This window comes from Protomyctophum parallelum (genome assembly GCF_964188405.1).
Source record: "Protomyctophum parallelum genome assembly, chromosome: 3".
NCBI classification, from domain to species: domain Eukaryota; kingdom Metazoa; phylum Chordata; class Actinopteri; order Myctophiformes; family Myctophidae; genus Protomyctophum; species Protomyctophum parallelum.
This window is the reverse complement of record NC_139698.1, coordinates 22,256,770-22,280,569: the sequence shown is the minus strand read 5'-3', so window position 1 is coordinate 22,280,569 and position 23,800 is coordinate 22,256,770. Positions and strand designations below refer to the sequence as shown.

Genomic DNA, 23,800 nt, shown 5'->3' with positions numbered 1-23,800 from the left:
TTTTGCAAATGTTAAGTATTAAATGAATTAAAAAAAAATTATTAAATGCCAATTTATATTGAAGGCAAAAATGTCCCTATGGGATGTGTTGCTCAATCCTATGGCTCAATCTCAGTAACTTCCTGGTTGGAAAGCTCATGCCACAATGACTGGGGGCGTGGACGGTAGTTTGCTGGCAAGTATGTTTATTCCTTTCTACAGTCTGTTTATTCACATGATACTTCTGTAAAGACTTTTGTATTGTGTTAAACAATTATAGATTGTATATCCCATTACCTAAACCACAATAAGTGTAGCGATTAGTGCAAATAAAGTATCTTATTGGGAATATACCAAGTGCTCATATTTAAATAATTATTCATTTCACATGCCAATCCCACCCAGTCAGGTGATATTACACAATACATTATACATTCATCAGTTGAAATTGCAGACATAAAAAAAAGACAGACAGATTTATGATCAAAGCCGAAGTTTTTTTTATTCAGTAAAAACTGCAGGCTGAAGAATCAAAACACTTTTAGTTTAGTCCTCCTCCTCCTCATCGGCTCCTCCAGTTCCACCCTGGGCCTTCTTGGCGTTCTTGCGCTTGACGCGGCCAGGGCGTCCACCACCATATGGAGACCTCAGTGAGAAGTCGATGTGCTTCTGGCTGTCCAGGCGAACGACGAATGAGGGGATGTTCACCACCTGTTTGCGCACCCTGGAAGACACAGGAGGAAAGATTATTAAAGAGACTGAAATGTTGCGTTAATCAAAGTCCCAATCTGTGGTTTTTGACTGCACGTCAAAATATTAGGAGTATCCACACCGTTCTTGATGATCCACAAGTGAAGTACAATCCATATGGGCCTAAACATACCAAATAACTTCACTTAGGAGTTTTTTTTTTTTTTTTTACTTGCACCTTCATCCAATTCATAATAGGTTAAGGTTTTAAAGGTCATGGGGGAAAAGCTAGCAAGAAACCAAATATCTCTTGTGGACATGATGATGTCCAGTTCAGTGCAAAAGTTAACAGGCCTCATTGACGAGGAATTCATGACACCACAGGAAATCTGAGGAATTCATTTAAATCATCGGCCTTTAAACCATGTTGAAACATGAAGTTCATCAATGAATACTCCACCACAAAAAGTCAGATACTGGTGCAATTATCCTTATACTTTACCTGATAGACAAAAGTCCATGGGGATAGTCTGCCACCTCCCTTGGTCTGGGCAATGTCTAGCGACAAGGTATACGGCTTTGAGACCGAATTGACCTTGCAGAAATGTTTTAATTAACTTAGGCTCCAAAGTAGCCTGGCGGCGCGTTGTTTTAAGTGACCTCAGCGATAGCGCTTGGTAGACCTCTGATGAAAGACAAAGCATTTTGAAAAGTTTCTCATCAATCTAGAGTAGCGCACGGCATTGTACACTCCATACAGTTACATGTGAAGAAAACGCTCTTGACGACCTTTTCTCTGCACTTACCGGATGTGCCTCTGGCGGATCAGGACGCGTGCGTGGTGGATGCTCTTGGCGAGACCCAGTTTGAAAACCTGGGTCTGGAGACGTCTCTCCATGAAGTCTTCCACTTTCAGGCCGAGGATGTAATCGAGCTTCATCTTACCCTCATCCAGCACACCAATCCTAACCAAACGTCTCAGCAGGGCGTTACCTAACGGGCAAGGAACACAGGACCTCTTGAGCCAGCATATAAGGTTGGTACAGTTCCTCTCACCAGAGCATTTGTTGGCCTCATGTTGAGGAATTCTTGACACCACAGATACCAGTCTGACAGTTGAAATATTAAATCATCGGCCAGTAACGATAGCATTAAATGCAACAGTCAATACATGCATACCCTCAAACAGACGCTTGGGTTCCTTCTCATCCAAGGTGAGCAGCTCTCTGGCAGCCTTACGGATCTTTGCCAGGGTGAACTTGACTCTCCACACCTCACGCTTGTTCCTCAGGCCATACTCACCTGAAAGACAAGACAATAATGTTAGTGGGGCTGCAAGCAATAAGATGTTTTTTTTTTTTTTTTTTAATACCGTTTTTATTAGGCATATTTTGTATATGACAACGATAATGAGTTATTCAGTTATATAAAATGTAAGATAATGACAGGTAATGTAAATTCCACATACAATACATAATAAAATATATAAATGTGATAAACACGAAAAAACAAAAAAAATGACAAATGTGAACAGACAAACAAAACAAACAGGACAGACACTCTTGCTCTCAAACTTTCCCAACACGTTGTTGTAAATTAACTGAATTACAGACATTTCTTTTTAAATGAGAAACAATAAAATTAAGAAAAAATACTCAGTTCCTTTTTTTTCCAATTTATCTATTGTGTAGGAGGGGTTAGCGTGCCCCTATTGAAATGGTCAATGAAGGGTTGCCATGTCTGGTAAAATCTATCTTCACTCACTCTCAATTCAAACTTTATCTTTTCCAATTGCAAGTAGTGCATAACATCTTTCATAAGTGTAGTGTGAGTGGGAACCTGTGCTTGTTTCCAATTCAACAGTATCAGTCTGCGAGCCAGTAGTCACATATTTTACCATGTTATATTGGAAAGTAGACAGTTTGACCCCGGGCCCCCTGACCCCCAGAACTGCTGTCAGTGGATCCGGGTCAAAAGGTCTCCCAACAATGTTTGACAGTGATTTAAATATAGTTTGCCAATATGATGTTAATTTAGTGCAGTGCCAGAACATATGAGCTAGAGTGGCCGGCGACTGGCCACATCTGTCGCAGGCTGGATTCACATTTGGAAACATTCTGTTGAGTTCCTTTGACAAATGTAACCTGTGTAATATTTTAAACTCTATAAGACCGTACCTGGCACATACTGAAGGAGAGTGCACAAACTTTTGAGATGTAGACCATTGCTCGTCAGTGATAGATATTCCTAAGTAAGCAATAAGATGTTTAACCAAAACATAACAGATTGTGAAAATAGCCGATCTACAAGCTCATGGTGTCACATCAGTTCATGACATTCTCTTGAAAATGCCCAGGGCCACAACCAAGGATTTCAAGACAGTTAGAGACAGTTTGGATTAAGTACCAGTGTAGATCAAAAGCAAGCTGCTACCGATTGCGTCTTGAGACATCAATGTGCTTAATAAAATAAATGGTGTCATGTCTTACCAATGAGTTTCAACTCCTGGTCGAGACGGGACTTCTCGAATGGACGACGAGGCGTGACATAAGTCTTGCGACAAACCCAGCTCCTGGCAACGGGCATGGTGGCTTAGTTGAGCCTGCGGACACGTTTGACATTAAAAATAAATAAGACAGAGATACCTGCAGCCTAACATTTTACTAAATTGGGACAATCTAAATTTAAAATCATTTTACATTTAAATAATTTACATTTTAATTTTTTTTACTTGCACCTTCATCCAATTCATAATAGGTTAAGGTTTTAAAGGTAATGGGGGGGAAACTAGCAAGAAACCAAAGATCTCTTGTGGACATGTTTGTCCAGTTCAGTGAAAAAGGTAACGGGCCTCATTGACGAGGAATTCATGACACCACAGGAAATCTGAGGAATTCATTTAAATCATCGGCCTTTAAACCATGTTGAAACATGAAGTTCAATGAATACTCCACCACAGATACCTGCAGCCCAACATTTTACTAAATCGGGACATAAGTTGACTTTATTGGTAAAAAATAAAAAATCTCAAGGCTTACATTCAAGGCCAAAATAAATAATTTTAAAATGAATGTACATTTCAAACTGTTCATAATTTCTCACGTCAGCTGACCAAGCAAGGTAGCTGAGCTAGCATGTAGCCTAATAGCTGCCCCGTTACTGATGCAAATTAAACCGCAGTAAGTCACTAAACCAGAGTGCACAAACAAAAATAGTTTCTACAATGAGTTCCCGCCCCTGCTGCACAGTATGCATGCGTGTTTAAGGAACGGATGGGTCCATTTGGTTCTGATCAGTTAGCCTGTGAATGAGCCGCAAGCCATAGAGTTGTTATACGGGCCCACGTGCCGACTGTCTTCACTTAGCTATGGCTAGCTTCCTAGCTAGTAGTTAAAATGTGTCAATTTCCACGAACACAACAGAAGCCACGTGGTTCTGGCGGAGAAATAATACGTTATATAATACTATTAAACTGTATTGGCAGTTGACTGTGGCTTTCTATAATGGCATTCAGAGTTTCAGACAATAAAGCACAAGAACAGCACCGCTTCGTACCTATCTGTCTGGGGCTGTTGCAGGAAAGAGGAAGTTGTGGGCGGCTCCCAGTTTATTTATATGGATTTCATGAACTACATGTCCCACAATGCAATGCATGTCTGCTGGAAACGGAAGCAACACTAGCAACAGGCTCGGTGCCGATGGTGCCGCTGTCAGCAGTACCCTCTATTGGTTGAACTGAAAACAGCAACTGACTACGAAAGCCGAAACAAACTTCAGAAATTGAAGAAAATAAAAGCCTGGGTACCGAGGCTAGCCCAATAGAAATGTGTTGATAATACTATGCATTTCATCTTTATGAACAAGTGGTGCCCGGGGGGCCAGTGCCCATGGGAGGCTGGGCAGGGGCAGGGGCCCTGCGTGCGCATGTGCCCAGGCACAGAGCTCCGGGGACCACCTAGTGTGCCCGACTGGGTCTGGGGACCCCCGGGCGGCCTTCCTACCTACGGGATGGCACCGGCGGGATCCCCCGCGAGGACTGCACGGACCCCACCAGTTTACTTACCTCTTAACGGTTTCACGCCCTGTTGAACTCTCTCTTCAAACTTCTTTTCAACTTTCCTTCACGATACTTGTTTGCTAGCAATTTATCATTCTGTTAAGCTGGTCAAGTCATCGTGATGTCAGCGGTATCCTCTTTCATGCCCATATATGGAGTTCTTTGTCAGGCATGCCCAAATATGTCAGAATGATGTCAAAAGTTGGTGGGACAAACCCGTATTTGGGCATGCCCAAATATGGAGTCTGGCCCGGGCAGAGGCCTTGTGATGTCAGCTGTGGCCCGGGCAGAGGCCTTTTGTGGCGGTTGGAACGATGCAAGTTGGAAATGTATGCCCCACCCAGATATTATGTCTGTGTCCCTTTTATGCCCATATATGGAGTTATTTTTCAGGCATGCTCATACGGAGTCTATGCAGACACCAGAATGATGTCAGAACAGGCCAGCTCCATATATGGACACTGGGCAGGAGCCCTGTCCAGAGCCCGGGGCCGGGGCAGAGGCCTTTTTGGGGCGGTTCTGGACAACCGTGGGTCAGACCGACTCGACACCGGGCACTGCACCCCCTGTGGTGGGGTGGAACACGTGTGTCGTATTTGAAGTCGGTGGGGCAAACGGTGCTCGAGTTACATGGATTACAGGCGTACGTAGTACGTACAGAGACTTATGGTGCATTTATAGTTAGATTAGATAGATTAGGTTAGTGTACTCTAAATCTAAAGTAACCGGGACCAGATTGTCTTTGAGACAGTGCCTGCCTGATCCTAATCATATTTACAATCAATGCACACGGCCAATACTACATAATGGAGCAGTGGAATCAGGATGTGCTTTACTGTAAGTAGGTCTACTCTATATGCAGGTAATATGATTGATTGATTTCTTATTTATTTTTTATTGATTGAATGCTTTATTACACTTGGTCTAAATTTTAGACCACGTATATTAGTGCACTTAAATTATAGAACTCTATAAACAAAAAAGGTCCTGGGGACCTTGAATTTGAGGTGTGTATTCAAGTCAATATAAACAGAAGGACAGAAAAACATTGCCTACTGTAAAGGAAAATGTTGAAATGTCATTCTGCGGGGGACTCGTGGGGACATGTGACCTCAATTGAAATCAGAAAATAGAATAGATAATTGAAAATATAAGCATTCGAGGAAAAACACGAATTAGGAGGAAGTGTTTGTGTGTGTGTGTGTGTGTGTGTGTGTGTGTGTGTGTGTGTGTGTGTGTGTGTGTGTGTGTGTGTGTGTGTGTGTGTGTGTGTGTGAGAGAGAGAGAGAGAGTGGTAAGGTGGCAATCTGAGAGAGAAGGACAGGGGGACTATTTATATAACTCTGAAATGGGACCCAGAGCATGTGTCTCTGTCTGTCAGGACGACCAACTGACAGACGCACACAAGTCGTCACTTGGTTTCTTTTCTCTTTCATTACTCTATATTCTGTCTTCCAGGACAGCTTCAGTTGTGGAGGAGTTGTTAGGTGTCTTACTTTTCTCTCTCTGAAAATCCTTCAGCTTGACTGGTTCTCCTGAAGCTGCACTCTTTAATCTCACTCCTTCGGATCACCTGTTTCCCCCTCTATTGGATTTGGCTTTTTCTTCAGATTTATTTTCTCTTTCTTCTTTGACTGTGATTTGCTTTCCTGTGTGCTTCTTTGCCACCTTCCTTTCCCCCTATTCTCCTTGTCGTTCAACCTTTTCCCCCCATCTTCCCCAGCGGCCCCTGTTTCCTCGCACACATTTTATAAGTTATTTATTTTTTGGTGTGGGGGGGCTATGCTTTCCTCACCTACTGTGATCCTCCAGCCTTATGGACTCCCTGTCTATCCACAGACAGCCTCATGCTACCCCGGCCTAGTTCAGGTAAACACACACCTTCACTTGCTTTCTTACGGCGCTTTACATTTGAGTTTAACCCCCACTGGCTGTCTCAACATGTGTAACTGACTGTATAGAGTAACCTTCGGTTCCTAGGCCATGGCAACAACATCACTAACGGGCTAAAGTTCCTGTTGACTTGACTCCATGGGAAACGGATGAACATGAATATGAAACTACATTCTACACACGCTAAAAGCAGCATGTGGATTAACTGTTGTTCTCCATGAATGCACCTGCTGATGTCTCATTTATCACATTAAGACACTGGCTTAACGTGACTCACTGTCTCATGGGCTAGTGTGGCCAGAGACACAGAAAACGTCGAAATAGACCTAAATAACTGAATTGTTTTTACATGGTGGAACAGGCATTCATTCTTGGGGGATAAGCTATCCGTGAACTGTGATTGTTGATACAAGTCAAGGATGGCCTTTAATTCATTTAGCTTTCAGATGCATTATGATGAATAACAAATATCCCAAGCATGCATGGGATATATTATCCCATACGTTATCCCCTACAAGTAGTGACAAGCCAGAGATCAAGGCCTGATGACAGCTGGCTGGACCAAACACATTTCAACAGATCTTATTTATTTCATTCCAAGGACACAGGGTTATCTTTAGTGCACTGGTCTCTGCACTGTGATGCCAACATGCTGCACACACGTGCGTGTGCCGTGCATGCGTGCATGTAAGTATGTGTGTGTATGTATGTACTTGCATGCATGCGTGCGCGCGCGTGTGTGTGCGTGCGTGTGTGTGTGTTAACGCCTCTCTGTGTAAGAGGTCTCAGACATACCAGTACTGATACAATGTGTCTGGAATCCATCTACCTTGTCTCTTCTGTTCACTCCGGCTGTATTTTTAGAACTCCTTTGCCGGGGTAGATAATCACGGGGTCCAGCTTCTGTTGCCTGTAGTTAGCAGTCTATGGATGCTTCAGATGGAGAGAAGCAAATATAATTGTCCTAATTGAACTATTGTGCAAGTTGAACGCAATGTTTTTTGACTGTACTCTTGTCCCCTGAATACTGTTCCTGGACCCTCTCTCACGTGACATGACCAATATTGTCTGGCCTGCACCTTTTGCCTCTGACCCTCATGTATTCTATACTACTACACAGTGAAATCTTAGGGATTGCTGTAAGTGATAATAATGTCAGATAGATACCCTCGTTCACGGCCGATACCATCGGCAACAATAAACCGCTCTGACTTACTTACTTATCATGCACGCAGTCTGGTTACGACAAATGTCATGCCTTTAATGACGTAATAGGGTTGAATGCTTGTATTTTCCAACAGGCATGCATGGTTTTTGTGCTAAACTGGCCAACACTCAAAAGGCCACATCTGCAGTTCCTGTCACCCGAGTATAAATCCACCGACAGCTGTCCCAGCGTGCACCTGGCTCTGAACCGTTGACCTGTGGCCCCAGAGCTGACAGCTGAGGAGGGGGGAGGAAGGAAAGTGGTAACAAATGGTGATCAGAAAAAGACAGGGGGCGAGGAGGAGACGAGACACGACACACATAGTGCTGCGTGTGCTTGCTGACACCGTGATACTGTATACAGGGACTTGGGGGTAGATAAGTGGGAGACCACACAAAGAAGGAGATATGGGTTAGCACTGTGGTATGATATCACCAGATACATTCTGTTATCTCCTGCTCTCTGTCGCCTTCTGTCTCTGTGGAGTTTGAGGTGGGCAGCTGTTGTTGGTTAATTGGTTGCTGGGTAGAGCACAGACATACCATAGGTGTGACACTGGCACTGAACAGGACTGGATTGAGACGTTACGGCTCTCTTCTAAGAGGGCTGAAAGATGCTCATTTAGATTTTAATTGATTTTTGTGTGTGCTGGCTGCATTGTTCTGCTTTATTTCAGACAGCACAGATAGAAACCAAGGGCAAGAAGATGCATGAGGATTTAAGAGCGTAGATTCAAGCCAGGAAAAGAAATGCGTATAGATAATATTATACCAGGTCAATCATCTTCGTCCTTTGTCCATGTGTCTAAGTATCTATATCTTTAAGTCCTGCCAACTCTTTAGAGTTTAGAGAGCAACAGCTGATGGACATATATATGGGCGGGAGACAGAGCTGTTAATCACACCAAAGCCTTTCTAGATCAAAAAGCTCACAGTGGGATTAATTACCATGTGATGTGTTTCCCCGGCTCGCCTTGCAGTAGTAAAATGCAGAATTAACTCTGATAGGCTGAATCCTTGTGGCTCAGCATGCTAACAACTTGGTTAAAAGATGTCACATTTGAGCCGGTTCTCTCATCACTGTCCAATAAAACAAAAAAATGTCCCAGGAGAAAGACGTCTTCATGTCAAATTGTTTATTAGAAACCTTTGGCTTATGGGTGATACTATACAACACTGCTGGCAGTGCTGGCACATATTTTAAATCATAGATTGAGAAAAGTCTTCAATTCGTTGATCATAAGCAATACAATTCGATATACGGAGGCAATTTATAATGAGGAGTACAAAGGTCAAAGTTCAGAGCTAACAGACAACAATCCTGCAATGCAGGCTTAAAAATGTTGAATGAAAATCAGGCGACAGAATTCAAAGAATGATGTTTGAGCTCAGTGGTTGCTAGTGCTGCTGTGAACAGATGAACATGAATTGACCTTCCAAAGAGTGCTCTCAGAGTGTGTCTCTGTCAGTTTGGAAGCAAACATAATTTATGATAGATGTGCAAGTGAAGGGAAGTGGACATCATGTGGCTCGCTAAAGATAGCTGAAAAAGGTACATAGCTCTGTCTAGATACTGTGGTATTCTTAGAGGTGACCTTTTTGGCTGATATACTGGCCAGTGACAGAAAAAGTATTTACATTCGTAAATACCACATATACATATTAAAAGCAGAGCTCTGTCTCAGTGTGTGTGTGTGTGTGTGTGTGTGTGTGTGTGTGTGTGTGTGTGTGTGTGTGTGTGTGTGTGTGTGTGTGTGTGCGTGCGTGAAGTGTGAAGTGCAGGGAAGGAAGGGACAAGCAACTGAGGTTGATTGGCAGGTGCAAGTGACCACAGCTGGCGTGTGGCCCCCCTGTCCTGTGTGGTTGTTGATGGTGATTGGTGGATGAGTAGAACTTATGTTGTCGGGGGGGCGGGTAGTTGGCACAGGCATTAAAACATGAGGCAGTTGTTGGACAATACAACAGAGAACAAGGAATGCAGTGACGACGGGGTAAGAGATTCTTCTCGTGTGTATTATTATGAAGATTTGCATCGTTCACCTCTAGCTTTGCTGCGTTTAAATTTACTTACTGTGTGACATTGCCATGAGGACTTGATGAGGTCTGTTTTTCTTACTGTTTTTTTAACCCATTAAAACCAGGAAAGCATCATTTAAAGTGTAATTTTAGATTTTAGCTATGTGTGTGAGTGTGTGTGTGTGTGTGTGTGTGTGTGTGTGTGTGTCACGGAGTGACATGCTATGAGTTTGTAGATCTGCTATTTGTAGATCTGCTTTTTGTGAGAATATCTTTTTTTAAATCAAACATTTTTTATGCGTGTAACGATATATCGTACATCGACTAATATCGATCATGATTAAATCCCAATTTGAATCGTGATGCAAACAGCAGAGGGCGCTTAAAAAAAGAGAAGAAAATACAGGATCTTTTATGAGTTTCAGTCATTTGCTACTGTATTGAAAAGAGGCAAAAATGTGTGTAAAGATTTGTGTAAGGGATTTTGTAACAAAATCGTGAAATATCGTATTGTGAACCTAGTAGCACAGGACATGGGGAGAGAGAGAGATGGGGAATGACTCGCAGCAAAGGTTGTCGGTATCGGGATTTGAACCCGCGATACGCTGCCAGGATTAGCAGCCTATAGGTGCCCGGACGTCTACGGCAACCGTCCGGGCCACATGCCGAATGTTAAACTAAAATCTTTGCTTCTGGGGGTCCCTGGAAGAAAGTCTTTTGAGATGGGGGAGTCGGAGGCCAAATACATATAATTGTGGGGGTCCTTGATTTGAAAGAGTTTGAGAATCACTGTGATATAGCAACATGCGTTTCTCAGAAAACTGCTTGTAGTTAGAATTTGTAGGTCCTAATGGGACAGTGTAACTGTAACTCTTTGTGTCCAGCACCACCAGCGACCAGCTGGATGTGCACAACCTTTAGCCTACTTTTGAACCACTTACTGTTTATGGACACAAAAATGTATTGGTTGAATTGTGAATTGTGGGCATTTTTAGAAAACCCTATTCAATTGACGTAAACCTTCTTTTAAACTTGAGGTACTGGCTTGGAGGGTGATTGTGCTGTAGACCTTTTCACTCTGCAGTTTGTGCATTTATGCTGCTGTAAAAAGGTCCATATACTTCAGGCAAGGGCTAGCCAGACGTTGGGATTGATTGATTGAATACTTTACTTTAACAAGATTGTTTAATTTGTTTCCATTCGTGACCGGTTAATGGTTAGTCCAGCATGCAATTCAACTTATTATCATTGTCATTATACGGCTCTGACCTTTTTCAGATGATGATCTGGGAAATTGGGAATAAATTTTTAACGGGTGCACTACTACACTATAGTCTACAGTGTCAGATGTGTTTTTTTCATAAAATGTACACTTAAGAGCAGTAAAATGTCATTTGAAGAGCAGTTGGCATGCTAATGGTTGTGTCAGGAACACCTCAGTATTTGGACCTGTATGCAGAATAATCCAGGCAACAACGACTTGCACTCAAGCACTTTTATTATAACTCAGAAAACCCTCCCAGGGCATATATAACATAAAGTCCCACTCTTGGGAAACACAAGATAATTGAGCAACCTAACCAATAACACAGAGTCCCTAATATACCTCCATGCTCATTAACCAAAGTCTCTTCAGTTTAGAAGCGCAGGTGGACACAGTCTCACAATCAGCCAGGGGAAGGGAGGCAACAGAGGGGCAAAGGTAGGGACGGCGGTCCAGGCGTGGTACGTCCTAGGACAGGACGTGACAGCTGTTTAGATTTGTGATATGTGACTCCTCCCTTCCTCTTCCCCCCCCCCACAGGGAGGCCCCGTCCCAGATGGGGGTCCGGGGGGCGGCGACCCCACCATGCCCCAGGTCTACGGCCCGCCTCCCGCCTATCCGCCGGGCCAGGCCCAGCCCACGGCCCCGGGCAGGTTGCCTCAGCTCGACTTTAGCCCCGCCCATCCCGCGGCCGAATACACTGAGCACCACCAGCTCAGGGTCTACCAGGGGCCGCAGCAGCACGAGGGGGTGGAGACTCTGTCGTCCAATAGCGCGGTAAGGACAGTGCGATAACTCTGATGCAGGTATACTGTACGTTTTATATTTTCCCCTTTTAACTTATTTGATAAATAATAATGTGCATATTGGTATGCACTCCTTGGGTTAATAAATATTCAGTAAGGTTAGCCTGCTGCGTATGCATATCTCCTAGTAAAGGAACATGGCAAGATAAGGTTTCTTAGATCTTTATTTAGAGCCCCGCACTTCCACTTCTGTCTCCGTACAAGGAATTACCCCTGACACTCAGTAGAGAAAATGGGGGGACAGCTGAGAGACCTGTTGTTGAAAATGACAACCTCCCCTCCAGGCGGTGGCGTAACCGTCTGGGCACCCGACTGGTAATCCAGTCGCAGTGTGCCGCGGGTTCGACTCCCGAGCCCGACACGGCCTTTACTGCATTCCCCCATCTCTCTCCCGTTTCCTGTCAGCCTACTGTCTGTCCCTTCAAAACACCAATAAAAGGCGTAAGCCGCAAAATAATATCTTTAAAAAAAAAATAGGTATGTGTTACTGGACAACATTATGTTGTAACAACAACATTGATAATGTTATAACATGACAACTATACACTGGGTTGACATGTGGTCTAGGTGAACATAAATTAAGTTATGTGATGTAAGAATTGTACTTTAGCAGCCTATAGGTTGTTTCCCTTATCATGTCAACACATGTCAGGACCTCCTTCAGAGCAACATGATGCATCTAAATGCCACAAGAACTAGACAAAAATAGATGAACTGTTTATATATATATATCCTGTACTGGATCTGGGGCATCACATCTATTTTTACACGTTAAAGCAGCTATAAGCAATAATATTATTTTTGGTATTCAGACAGCCAGCAATGGGTAGAACGCTCCCCCCAAAAATGTATATAGTCTCTGTGACACATCTAGGGGCCACAATCTGTATTCAAACATGTTCCTAGAAGCTTTTTCATTGGTCGGAAAAAAAACCCGGTCGCAATGACTAACCAATCAGGAAGCAAGACAGGCAAATCAACCAATGACAAAGCTTCTAGGAAAATCTTTGAATGCAGATTGCGGCTCCTAGATGTGTCACAGAGACAAACTTGTTTTTGGGAGCGTTCTACCCATTGCTGGCTGTCGGAATACCAAAAAATAAATAAATTAAAAGGTCATTAAAATGTTGACATATTATTGCTTTAACTTTTTATTATAGCTTTAACATTTAAATGAGCTATTAAAAGCTGCCGCTTTCAAACAACAATGACTTATGACTGCTTACATGCACCCGAAAGCAAGCACCATTTCCTCCTACAGCACAAATTAAACACAGTGCAAGCTAACAGAGAAAGAGCATGCACGGGGGGCTACGCAGAATTCCTCTTCATACTCTCGTAACCAAGTGTTTTGTGGCCCCGTTTATATATTCCATTAGTAGCCTGTACAGCCTACAAGGTCCGTCCTGATTTTCGGGGGGAAAACTTGAGACGCCGCCACGGAGAGAGGGGGGGTCAAAGGCGGCCTGGATGACCCCCCTTCCCCCTCTGAAATATCACCCAGGTCCAGAAAACTACCCATGCATCGTGTCATGACACCCCCACCAACAACATCACCCACCCCCACCCCCCCCCCCCCCCCTCCCCACCCCACCCACCATCCCTCTACCCCACCCATAGTCCCATTTATGACACCCCCCCGTCGTTTTGGGACTATGTCGCTATCCCGGAGTGGGGAGGCCGGGCGAAAAGTTATTTTAACTTATTTTCATGTTGCAAATTGAAAACAAAAAAGCTGTGGTAAACATTGAGTGGTATTCTCTGCACGGTTTTGATTGTTTTCTTTTGCAGAATTTCTTTCTTGTTTGAAAAACACGGAAGCACGAGCAATTAAATCTTCTGTCTGAAAGCTGAAAGCTTTAAAAAACGAAAAAAAACATAGTTTATTGACAGATCGTTTTACCACATATCATTTTACTACAGTCATTTATATTTAATCATTTGCACTGATTAAATACCCTCCTCAAATTTGAATCCCAACATCGGACAATATAAGTAAAAAACACAACTTTTGCCTGGCACCCCCCAGTCGTGGAGTAGCACTATGTGACCCCGAGCTACAGTTATGGGGGGAAGTCACAGGTGGGACTACCCCCCCCTCTCCCACCCACACTGTTAGCCTTTGTCTGGGTTTTTTTTTGCGAGTGAATGTATTGGTGTGTGACAATATGATACACTGCTGTCTACTGGTAGTTATAGCCGATGGCAAGCCAACGTACTGCAATACAGTAGTAGCCTGTGTGCACTGTGTGAATGTGTGTCTCTGCCATCCCCCCTCTGTATCTGCCCCCCCCCCCCACATATTAATGATGCCCCCCACCCACCTTTTAACCCCTGGCAGAAACTGCAGCACCGTGACCCCCAGACTGACCCTTTGGAACGTTCTCTTTTGACTTCTTGCCCCCTCTTACTTTTCAAGCTTTTTGCACTATACTTCCTGCCTTGTTCTATTTATTTATTACTGTATTTCTATATATATATATATATATATATATATATATATATATATATATATATATATATATATCTCTCTCTCTCTCTCTCTCTCTCTCTCTATACTACTGTATCTACTGTATATTGTATCTACTTAGGCATATATCTAGCTAGCTAGCTACTTTTGTATAATAGGATAGGATGCAAGGATTAAATGGAATTAAAACCATTTCCAGCATATCTTTTCTACTTTAGCATTTGTATCCTTTCAGTTCTTAACATTTTCCTTTCACTTGCGCTCTGCTCCCTCTCACACTGCTGAAGCTCACTCTGTTTTTATTTTTGCCTTATTTTCCCCTTTCCGTTTTTCCACTTTCTTATTCCGATTTTGACCCAAACAAAATCCGTAACATCTTTTTGCAACATTTGATAATGCAGGATGACGAACAACCCCCCCCTCCCTCCACACACACACACACACACACACACACTGGCATCGTGATGCATTGTGGGAGATTGGGTGTTTTTTGGTTTTGGCACAATTGTTCTGCATGAGGATATCATCAGTTCACACTGTGCAGCACACCAGAGTGTATTACCATGTATCACTACTGCGTAGATATGTGTTATATATATTCATGTAACAACAAGGTAAAAAGGAGGCTATAGCGTTCACCACTTTGGTTTTTGCCTGTCAGAGAAAGCTTGATATAGCCTATACGTCTGAATTGTATCTGGGGATGGAGCTCGTTAACTTTTATTGATAACAAGCACCTTATCGATCAGGCTTAACGACACAGGTTCTTATCCAGCCCACTATTGAGCATTTTCTATTATGGAAAGACGAGAGACGACAATAAATTCTAAACAGAACCAGTATCTTATACTATAGGGCCTTCAAATACAGTACTTTTCTAACAGACAGAATTCAAATTGACCGTTTTACTTTTGGAAAATAATATTGAAGAAACTGTTAACTGGTTAATGTGTGTACCGTCACATTAAAAGCGTAATTTTGTTTACCCGGGCAGCGCTGGTTGTCAGGCACCAATACACTTTACAGACATGTTTGTGCCAGCATGGGTGATTAGATGTATTTATTGATTGCCTCTTGTCTTGATTGTATAACAGGCTTGATAAGCCCAAAGCCTATTGATACCGGGCATTCAATAAGCTTGTTATCGGGTTTTTTCAGGTATCGGGTTTCGAGCTCCATCCCAATTAAATCGTATCTGTTACAACAGAGTGACAAAACTATAACATTTAGGTGGGCGGCAGGTCTGTTCTCTTGGTTGGTAGAGCAGCATACGCAGTATGACGGTTGTTATTCTCTCTAACGGGCATGTTAATAGACGCCTAACTAAAATGGGAGCCCTGTTCGTTCACGCCTCCTCACAGTTTGCCTGAGAAGAAGCACTGGATGCTGATGAATGCTGGTTGAACCTTGGTTTTGATCACCTGACTCTGTGAAAAATTATCAACGTGTTGTGCTAAAGTCTGACTCATACTCCGGAGTACAAGCATACGTCGCTTGCAGACAAGATCAGGTCTTGTCTGCGAGCGACACCGCGTACGGATGGAATATTAATTAAGCTTAATGCAGCTTCTCATTCAATTCACCTTTTCATTGCATAAAACGCAGAACATTTCAGAAAATAAATTTGACAGAGAAATCCAAGTGAGATTTCCAACAAACCGATTCTAAGACAGTCGACTACAAGTGATCTCCTGCATGCACAAGTATACACTCACGTCTGTTCTTTAGATTTGTTTATAATTGCATCAAATCTGTGCCTGCTCCTTTCATTGAAAATCTTGTTTGTTTTTTATCTTCACACCTCCTCCCACCTCCCCTTTCTACGTTCTGTGTTCTCTGTGTTCGTCTCCTCTCTACTCGCCCCGTCCCTCTATCATCATCTCTCCTTTTTTTGTTTTGGTTCCGTCTCTACCTCCTCCTCTTCCTCCTCTTCCTCCCCTTTTCGTTGTCCTCCTCCTCATCAGGACGATCTTGCCCTGGTCCCCGTGACCTCTGACCCCCAGTCTCTGAGCGTGTCTGTGGGGTCCGGGGGCGGAGCGGGCGACGGGAGCGATGAAGAGGGGTCGGGCAAGGCCCAGCCCAAACGGCTCCACGTCTCCAACATCCCCTTCAGGTTCCGGGACCCAGACCTCAGGCAGATGTTTGGGGTAAAGCAAATGCTTTTCAACCATTTTTCGTAAACCAAGGCCACATTATTTATTCGGCATTTGAGCCACAGACCACCATTTCATGACATTTAGCCTCTAATTGACCAGACAGTAGTGGCCTTGTGGTTAGAGTGTCCGCCCTGAAACTGGGAGGTCGGGGGTTCGATTCCCGGCCGGGTCATACCAAAGACTGTAAAAATGGGACCCAAAGCCTCCCTGCTTGGCACTCGGCATCAATGCGTTGGATTGGGGGTCAAATGAACTAATGATTCCCGAGAGCGGCACACGCTGCGGCTCACCGCTCCAAGAGATGGGTCAAATGCGGAGAACAAATTTCATTGCGTTAACGTGTGTGACTAATTGTACGACTTTGACTTAATAATATTTTGTTATCGTTGGATAGGATTTTGTCCACAATTCCATGTAGGCTATACTGATGTTCATGTTGGTACCATTAGGCAAAAGTTGATTAAAATAACAATTATTCTGCATTCTCTAATTGCGTAGACTTCTTGTAAATTAAGTAATGCAGATGTTTAACAATAATGTAACTCTTGAGAGTGTAAAATACGGGTCCATTTGGTTTCATTTTACACTCAAGAGATATATAAGGGTTCATTTGGTTACCAACTCTCCAGAGTACTATAGACGAGTAACAGTTTAAGTCCACACTAATTATCCATAATGTATAAATGATGGATAAGGGGTCAGGACAACAAGGCCTTTTCATGGAGGGGTCAGAATAACATTTGGACTTAAACTGTTATTGGTCTATAGTACTCTGGGGACCACCTGGAACCCGGTCAAGGACCACTGGTTGAGAACCACTGGGGTAACGCGAGATGATGCTCTATGTTAATTTACTGTAAAGCTGCTGTGAATAAAATGTTAGTTCGACCAATCTGTGTGGTGGAGCTGTGGCTCCAAAACCTTTTAGCTAGAAACGCTAAAGAGAAACTAGACATCGAGTTGTGACCCTTGTAGATTCTTGTAGTTTCTTTTTTTCTTTTTTCTACAGATTGCATGACAAAAGTGTTTCCTTTCTTCTTTTGTCTTTTAGCAATTTGGTAAGATTTTGGATGTGGAAATCATCTTCAATGAGAGGGGATCCAAGGTGGGTTCAATATCTCAATAATAAAACAGAAGTATTACTAGAATAGATGAAATAATAATGCTATAATGTGTCATAAACAATCAACTCCTGTAATGTACTGTAAACACACCTCTTCACCATTCTAATCTGCAGGGTTTTGGGTTTGTGACCTTTGAAAGTGCGATGGAAGCTGACCGAGCGAGAGAAAAACTGAACGGAACCATTGTGGAAGGCAGGAAAATCGAGGTGAGTCTGTCCGCAAAGGAATACATAGAAATAGTCACTCTAGGATAATTAAACTAAGAACATAACGTCCGTCTAACAGTAGAATATCTGCATGATGAAACTATAAGTACATATTTAGCCTTTGCATATGCCTGCAAGGTCGTCGGCTATAGGGCAAGTGCTATGGCAGTGCAATACGGGCTAAGGTGGCGTCTGAAGTCTGAAGAGTTTTCAGACTACGGCGGAATAATAGTTTTCACTGCATTTTCTTTGTTGTGTCCTCAGGTGAATAACGCCACGGCCAGAGTGGTCACAAAGAAGCCCCAGACGCCTCTAGGGAATGGTGAAGTTCCAAGTAAGACACTTACTCACTCTAGAGGGCCACATTGCATATTACTGTGTATAGCAAAAATAGCTGATGTGCAAGCTCAAAACGCTTTGCTGCGACGCAATTTGAGCTTGTAGATCTGCTATCTTTGCTATATTAAATCCTGATTTTTTTTAAATTGGAATTTAACCTGAAAATGTGTATGTAATTTCAAATGCCTTTAATTATAATTATGTTAACTTTATGAACCAAATACAAATATGTTGGACATAAAAAAGACAAAAATATTTTAATACTAGTCATTAGGCTACTAATTTAGACTGAAGTAATTAAAACGGGTCATTGCATGTTGGGAATTGTAACAGCTGAAATAAATAATATATCAATATTCCGATATTAAAGGACCACTTCATATAATCATAATATCACTAATAATCATGATAAAATGGCACAATTTTGTTCTACTCTGTGGGCAGTTCAGCAACCCGTCCACCAGTGACATCATCGTTAAGCAGATTCTTTTTTAAACAACACTTTTTTTTGCACAGATTTTTATTATCGTGAGAACGATGGCTTCCATTTTCGCATTGCAACTTTTCAGGAATAGAAAGCCTGCAGTTTCTATTAGCTTGGATTCCCCATCGATGATGTCACTGGTGGACGGATTTTTTAACTGCCCACAGCCCTCCTATGAGACACAGACTGATTAGAAAAAAACTGTGGCCTTTTATCGTGATTATTAGTGAGGACCTATTATATGAAGATAGGTTGAAAAGTGGTGAAGTGGTCCTTTAACCTGAGGGACACATTAAGTGAAGGTGGGGGCCGTACGTGGCCCCCGGGCCACCAGTTGCCCATGTACTGTATGTTAAAGTACACACCCGGCTTAACCCATTTTGGGCGGGAACCCATTTTGGTGTTTGTCGTGCTTTAGCTATTGAAAAATAGCACGCTACGAGCTTGTAGGTCTGCTATTTTTGAAAAATCGAAGACATAGAAGACATTTTTAGAATCTGATCTCAGGTCAGAATGAAAACTGTCAGGATGTAGAAGACATTTTCAGAATCTGATCTCAGGTCAGATTAACACGCACTCTCTCTGCTTGTTTTTCTTTCTTCTTTCGCTGTAGCTTCTGGATGGAAGATCAACCCAGTCATGGGAGCCATGTACGCACCTGAACTCCTGAACTACACCGGTAAGGATAATAGATACAAACCAACTCAGTCAATGCACGTCATTATTTCAAAAGGTGAAGGACCATAATGGTATTTTTGCATGTTTACTGGCCCGCAATTCTGACTGTAAGTCATAATGAGTCAAATGTTATCCATTTCATGTAAATATGGTAATATATGGTATATATCGTGTAAGAACCCAGCATGGTTCTCCTTGAAGTTAAAGTCCTAATTTAATGGAAATGTCCCAGTCTGTCCCAAGTTTGTGTTTTATTGAGTAACTTTAAAGCACGATATTATTATATTCATTCCTCTCTCTCTCTCTGCTGTTTTTCCCTGTACATTCAGTGGCCAGTTTCCCCTACCCCATGGCCACACCCACCCTGGCCTACCGCGGCGCTGCGCTGCGGGGGCGGGGCCGCGCAGTCTACAACACGATTCGCTCCTCTGCTGCTGCAGCCACGCCCACCGCCGTCCCTGGATACCCTGGGTAGGACAATGCCCCGCCTCCTGGGTCCTCTTTAGCCAAAGTGTTAATTAAGAGTTAATGCTCATTTCATGTGGTGTAAAGTAAATATGTACTTTTATTTAAGTACATGCATTTAAGTACAATTTTGAGGTATTTGTACTTTACTTTAGTTTGAGTATTTCCAATTTCCAGTACTTCTTACTTCTACTCCACTACATCTCAGAGGCAAATATTGTACCACTACATTTATTTGAAAACTTTAGTTACCAGATAGATTGATTATTATTACAAAACATACTGTATAAGCACTTGAAAATTCACTTGAAAATAGCCGATCTACAAGCTTACAATGCGTCACGATGCGACGCTTATAGTATATAGTATAGATCTACTATTTTCAAAAGATTTGCATACACAAACTTGAAATGACACATTTTGCATAATAAGTACTTTTACTTTTGGTACTTTAAGTACATTTGATGTCAATACCTTTGTACTTTTACTCAAGTACATTTTGATTTCCGCACTTTTACTTGTAGCAAAGTATTTCCATGTTGCAGTATTGATACTTTTACTTAAGTAAAACATTTGAGTACTTTTCCCACCACTGATTTCATTCATACTAAATATATTTATATATTCTTGTATGTTTTATTAGAGTGGTATACCAAGATGGATTGTATGGAGCAGAAGTCTACGTAAGTGTCTTCAAGTGCATGTTTTGTAAATTCTTATTTAAAGTATTTTATTAAATTTTTAAATGGCCATTTCACCCCTGGAAGAAACTGCAATCACTCAATATTAATACTATCTGTAGTAGATTACAGTAGCACAGTTTGAAATTTGCACTCTATGGACAGACTTTATTGTTGAATTCCTACAACGGCCATAATTATTATTATGCAATATAAATTGGTGGTCCCAGACTGTAGACTAATGCATATCAAACTGGGGGTCCTGGAAATTAAACAGGTTGAGAATCACTGCTAGAGCCGTAAACATCTTCTCTTATGAGGGTCCCTGGCATATCTTTTCAAATGGGGGTCCGCTGGGATAATGAGTGTCAATTTGTGGGTCCTTGACATGAAAAAGTTTGGGAACCACTGTCCTAAACAACCTAAAAAAATAAGATCATGGTTGCAAAAGGGGTGAAGTACGTGGCCCTTTGAGAAAGTCTCTTTGTTGCCGTCGAGACATATCACATGACACGTTGATTTCCGTCCAATCAGGGAGGCTACCCTGCTGCAGCTTACAGAATGGCCCAATCAGCATCCGCTGCCACGGCAACCTACAGTGACGGGTAAGCATGCCAGGCGACCTTTCAAAAAGAATGACATCACGCTCATAAAGTCACGAAGCGTGAGCTGAGGCTTGAAAACACTTTGCCCTTGAGGTTAAATTGTTGTCGTTAAGAGTGATTCCATTCCATTCCTTAGGAGCAGACGTTTCAGTTTCTGAAGTTAGTATGCAAGGTTGTTTATCAAGAATCAAGAGGGCTGTGTTTGTCACGCCCTCGTACAGGTTGTACACACGGAAGCAGTCTGACTACTGTGTTGTTTTCAGGCCTAAGGAAAACAATATTATATACTGAATCCACCTATTTTGTGTCTAAAAAGACACTAACCGGGGACTGTTGTACTGTAGGTGAAATGAAAAATGTTTGTGCTGTAACTGTAAAGGCCTATTCATAGTCCAGTTTTCGGTGACCAGTTTCGGTGGTTAGTAAAAACATAGAGATGTGTTTTGTGAGCGGTGACCGCCGCCGGGGCGTGAAGTCACGTTGTAGTTTTCGGTGGTCACCCAAAACTGGACTATGAAAAAAGGCCTTATAAGAACTTGTATCGCCCATTTCCGTTTTGTCTAGATATGGCCGTGTTTACACAGCAGCGGCAGACCCGTACCACCATTCAGTGGGTCCGACAGCCGCATATGGAGTTGGAACGATGGTACGTAATAATAGTCCGAACTTTTCGCAGTCATTTGAACAATGTCAAGACACAAGCGTGCACACCAGGGATGGGACGATAATCGTTATTATCGTTTATCGTCATTTAAAAAAAAAGAAAAAAACATTCAGTACGCTCTTATTTCACTCTACACAAGTCGAATCGCCAAAAATGGCAGATCTACAAGCTCACGACATGTTGCAACGTAACACGTTGTGATCTTGTAGATCGGCTATTTTTTACAAACCCCTCCCCACCACCCCCAGAACAGGGATGCCGGGGGGGGGGGCTTCACGTGGTTAACAAAAGTGGCATTTCAAGTTTTACACATATTTTTTGATTATCGCGATAATGTCGTTAATCGCAAACTATTCTATTGCCACAATAACAGTGACATGTAACTTTCATATCATCCCATCCCTAGAGCACGTCAGCACTGCAGGAGCTCGGGGCTTATTTATCCGTTCCATTTCAGGCCAGTTTGTACAGAGGGGGATACAACCGCTTTACGCCTTACTAAAGCCCGGCCGGCGGAGCACATTTTGAAGTCTCTCCTTAAAGTCTGGGACCGTCATGGACGCCGCAGCCCAGGTCACGAGGTCAATCATTAAGCTATATGGAACAGGTGGGGGAGGACCTCCACGTACTTCCTGTCTGCATCACAAACTCTCTCCACCGAGAGACTAAACAGACTGCTATGTGCAAATAGCCATAGGAGTGAATCCACTATTTATTCTGCTGAAGAATACTTAGTATATCTGGTGCAGGTTTTTTTTTTTTTTCTAATTTATAGACAGTTGTTCAAAACATTAGTTTTTAACCACTGAGTGACGTTTGAAGAGTTTTGAAGAGCTTACTGTGGCTTAAAAGAGATCTTCCCGTGGATGGCGTTTATAGACGGCTCAGTATGCCATACATCTTTCCCCTGATTTATACTTCATCTGATGATGACGGAGCATAAATAAGGCATTTAAGGATTCTTTTTTTAATGTTTGACTGGTCGAGGTGCAATAGACTGTTAGAATGGGTCACATCCGACGTTTTCAAGTTTCACAGGTTAAACTGGAGAACATTTTATAAAATATTGAATGGCTTAGTTTTGATGACTGATCAAAGCTGTTTTTTTGTGGAAGATGTGTGAGTGTGCGCGTGCGTGTGTGGAGGAGGGGTGAGAGAGAGAAACAATGGGAATGTAATTATCATCATTGTTCAGTTGACATAAAACAGAGACATCTATGACACTACTATATTTGCCTGGAGAAATGGGACATAACTGGATTTGCGTTAAATCTTTGCTTCTTTAACAATCTACCTCTCTTACATTTTAAACCTTTACAGGGCTCAATTGTAGTTATTTTCTGGGCTATATACTGTATACTATATATATAAGCAGCATTTTCTTTCTTTCCGTTTCCTGTATTCTCGCGGATACCTTCACTCAAATTCTTGTTCGCTATTCAGTGCCTGATTTGTGTTCTTCAATTATTGTTTCACATACTGTATACAGTATTTAGACGTCCATGTAGACAAGGCCGGGAACCTTTGTACATTTGTAGTTTTTTCTACTGTTGGCCAAAGACAAGAAGGTGCTGGAATGTGGGGAAATAATTATACCTTATATATTACCTTAACCCACATTGACACACTTGGCTTAAAAAAACAACACCTTGATGTGTCTTTTCCTCTTTCACACTATTCTCTCAGAGTGCCTTTTTTCTTTCTCTGGGTTAAACTGTGGAGACTTTCTTGATGTCCTCTTTGGACCGTTTCTTCACTTTTCTGTTTCTGTTCTGTCTTCACTGATGTGTGTTTGGTGTTTTTACCTCTGAATAAAACTCTCTTTCTGTTTCCCTTCTTTACTCTTTTGTTGTTTCTGCACATTCTCTTGTCTCTCGTCGTTTTGGTTTCTGATTTTCCTATCTTTCACTGTAGATTATTATGCCACTGACGGCAAGGGCTACAGTATTTTCTACTAAAAATACATTCTCTCCTCTCCCTTTTATGTCTTCCTCTCCTCTCCTCTCCGCCCATTCTCT

At 42.4% G+C, this 23,800-nt stretch overlaps 2 protein-coding genes across 5 annotated transcripts; one reads left to right on the top strand and one right to left on the bottom strand.

The window, feature by feature from the left end:
- Positions 1-455: 455 nt before the first annotated feature.
- Positions 456-4,248, bottom strand: rps9 (ribosomal protein S9). 2 transcript variants are annotated; one of them, XM_083760719.1, is made up of 5 exons: positions 4,225-4,248; positions 3,159-3,271; positions 1,849-1,971; positions 1,476-1,662; positions 456-703 (listed from the first exon to the last, which is right to left on the bottom strand). In XM_083760719.1, the coding sequence occupies exons 2-5, from the start codon at positions 3,253-3,255 to the stop codon at positions 526-528; spliced, it is 585 nt and encodes a 194-aa protein (XP_083616845.1). In that variant the 5' UTR covers positions 3,256-3,271; positions 4,225-4,248; the 3' UTR covers positions 456-525. The 2 variants fall into 2 exon arrangements, with proteins under 2 accessions (XP_083616845.1, XP_083616846.1); XM_083760720.1 differs by lacking the exon at positions 4,225-4,248 and adding an exon at positions 4,135-4,179.
- A 1,888-nt stretch (positions 4,249-6,136) lies between these two features.
- On the top strand, positions 6,137-23,612 carry rbfox1l (RNA binding fox-1 homolog 1, like). 3 transcript variants are annotated; one of them, XM_083760443.1, is made up of 12 exons: positions 6,137-6,595; positions 11,646-11,882; positions 16,346-16,528; positions 17,589-17,642; positions 17,775-17,867; positions 18,132-18,201; positions 19,304-19,369; positions 19,698-19,839; positions 20,477-20,516; positions 21,048-21,118; positions 21,683-21,764; positions 22,240-23,612. In XM_083760443.1, exons 1-12 carry the CDS (start codon positions 6,509-6,511, stop codon positions 22,282-22,284), a joined length of 1,170 nt encoding a protein of 389 aa, XP_083616569.1. In that variant the 5' UTR covers positions 6,137-6,508; the 3' UTR covers positions 22,285-23,612. The 3 variants fall into 3 exon arrangements, with proteins under 3 accessions (XP_083616569.1, XP_083616567.1, XP_083616568.1); XM_083760441.1 differs by having other exon boundaries at positions 6,138-6,595; positions 22,189-23,612; XM_083760442.1 differs by lacking the exon at positions 6,137-6,595 and adding an exon at positions 9,700-9,816 and having other exon boundaries at positions 22,189-23,612.
- Positions 23,613-23,800: the final 188 nt, after the last annotated feature.

What these genes read in the sequence shown, in the direction of transcription:
- rbfox1l (XM_083760441.1), top strand. Translation starts at nt 6,509, where the DNA reads ATGCTTTCCTCACCTACTGTGATCCTCCAGCCTTATGGACTCCCTGTC. An exon ending in TGGAAGGCAGGAAAATCGAG is followed by an intron (nt 17,868 to 18,131) that starts GTGAGTCTGTCC and finishes TTGTGTCCTCAG; the next exon opens with GTGAATAACGCCACGGCCAG. An exon ending in CATATGGAGTTGGAACGATG is followed by an intron (nt 21,765 to 22,188) that starts GTACGTAATAAT and finishes TCCCATCCCTAG; the next exon opens with AGCACGTCAGCACTGCAGGA.
- rps9 (XM_083760719.1), bottom strand. Translation starts at nt 3,255, where the DNA reads ATGCCCGTTGCCAGGAGCTGGGTTTGTCGCAAGACTTATGTCACGCCT. An exon ending in CCAGGAGTTGAAACTCATTG is followed by an intron (nt 1,972 to 3,158) that starts GTAAGACATGAC and finishes CTTGTCTTTCAG; the next exon opens with GTGAGTATGGCCTGAGGAAC. An exon ending in ATCCGCCAGAGGCACATCCG is followed by an intron (nt 704 to 1,475) that starts GTAAGTGCAGAG and finishes TGTGTCTTCCAG; the next exon opens with GGTGCGCAAACAGGTGGTGA.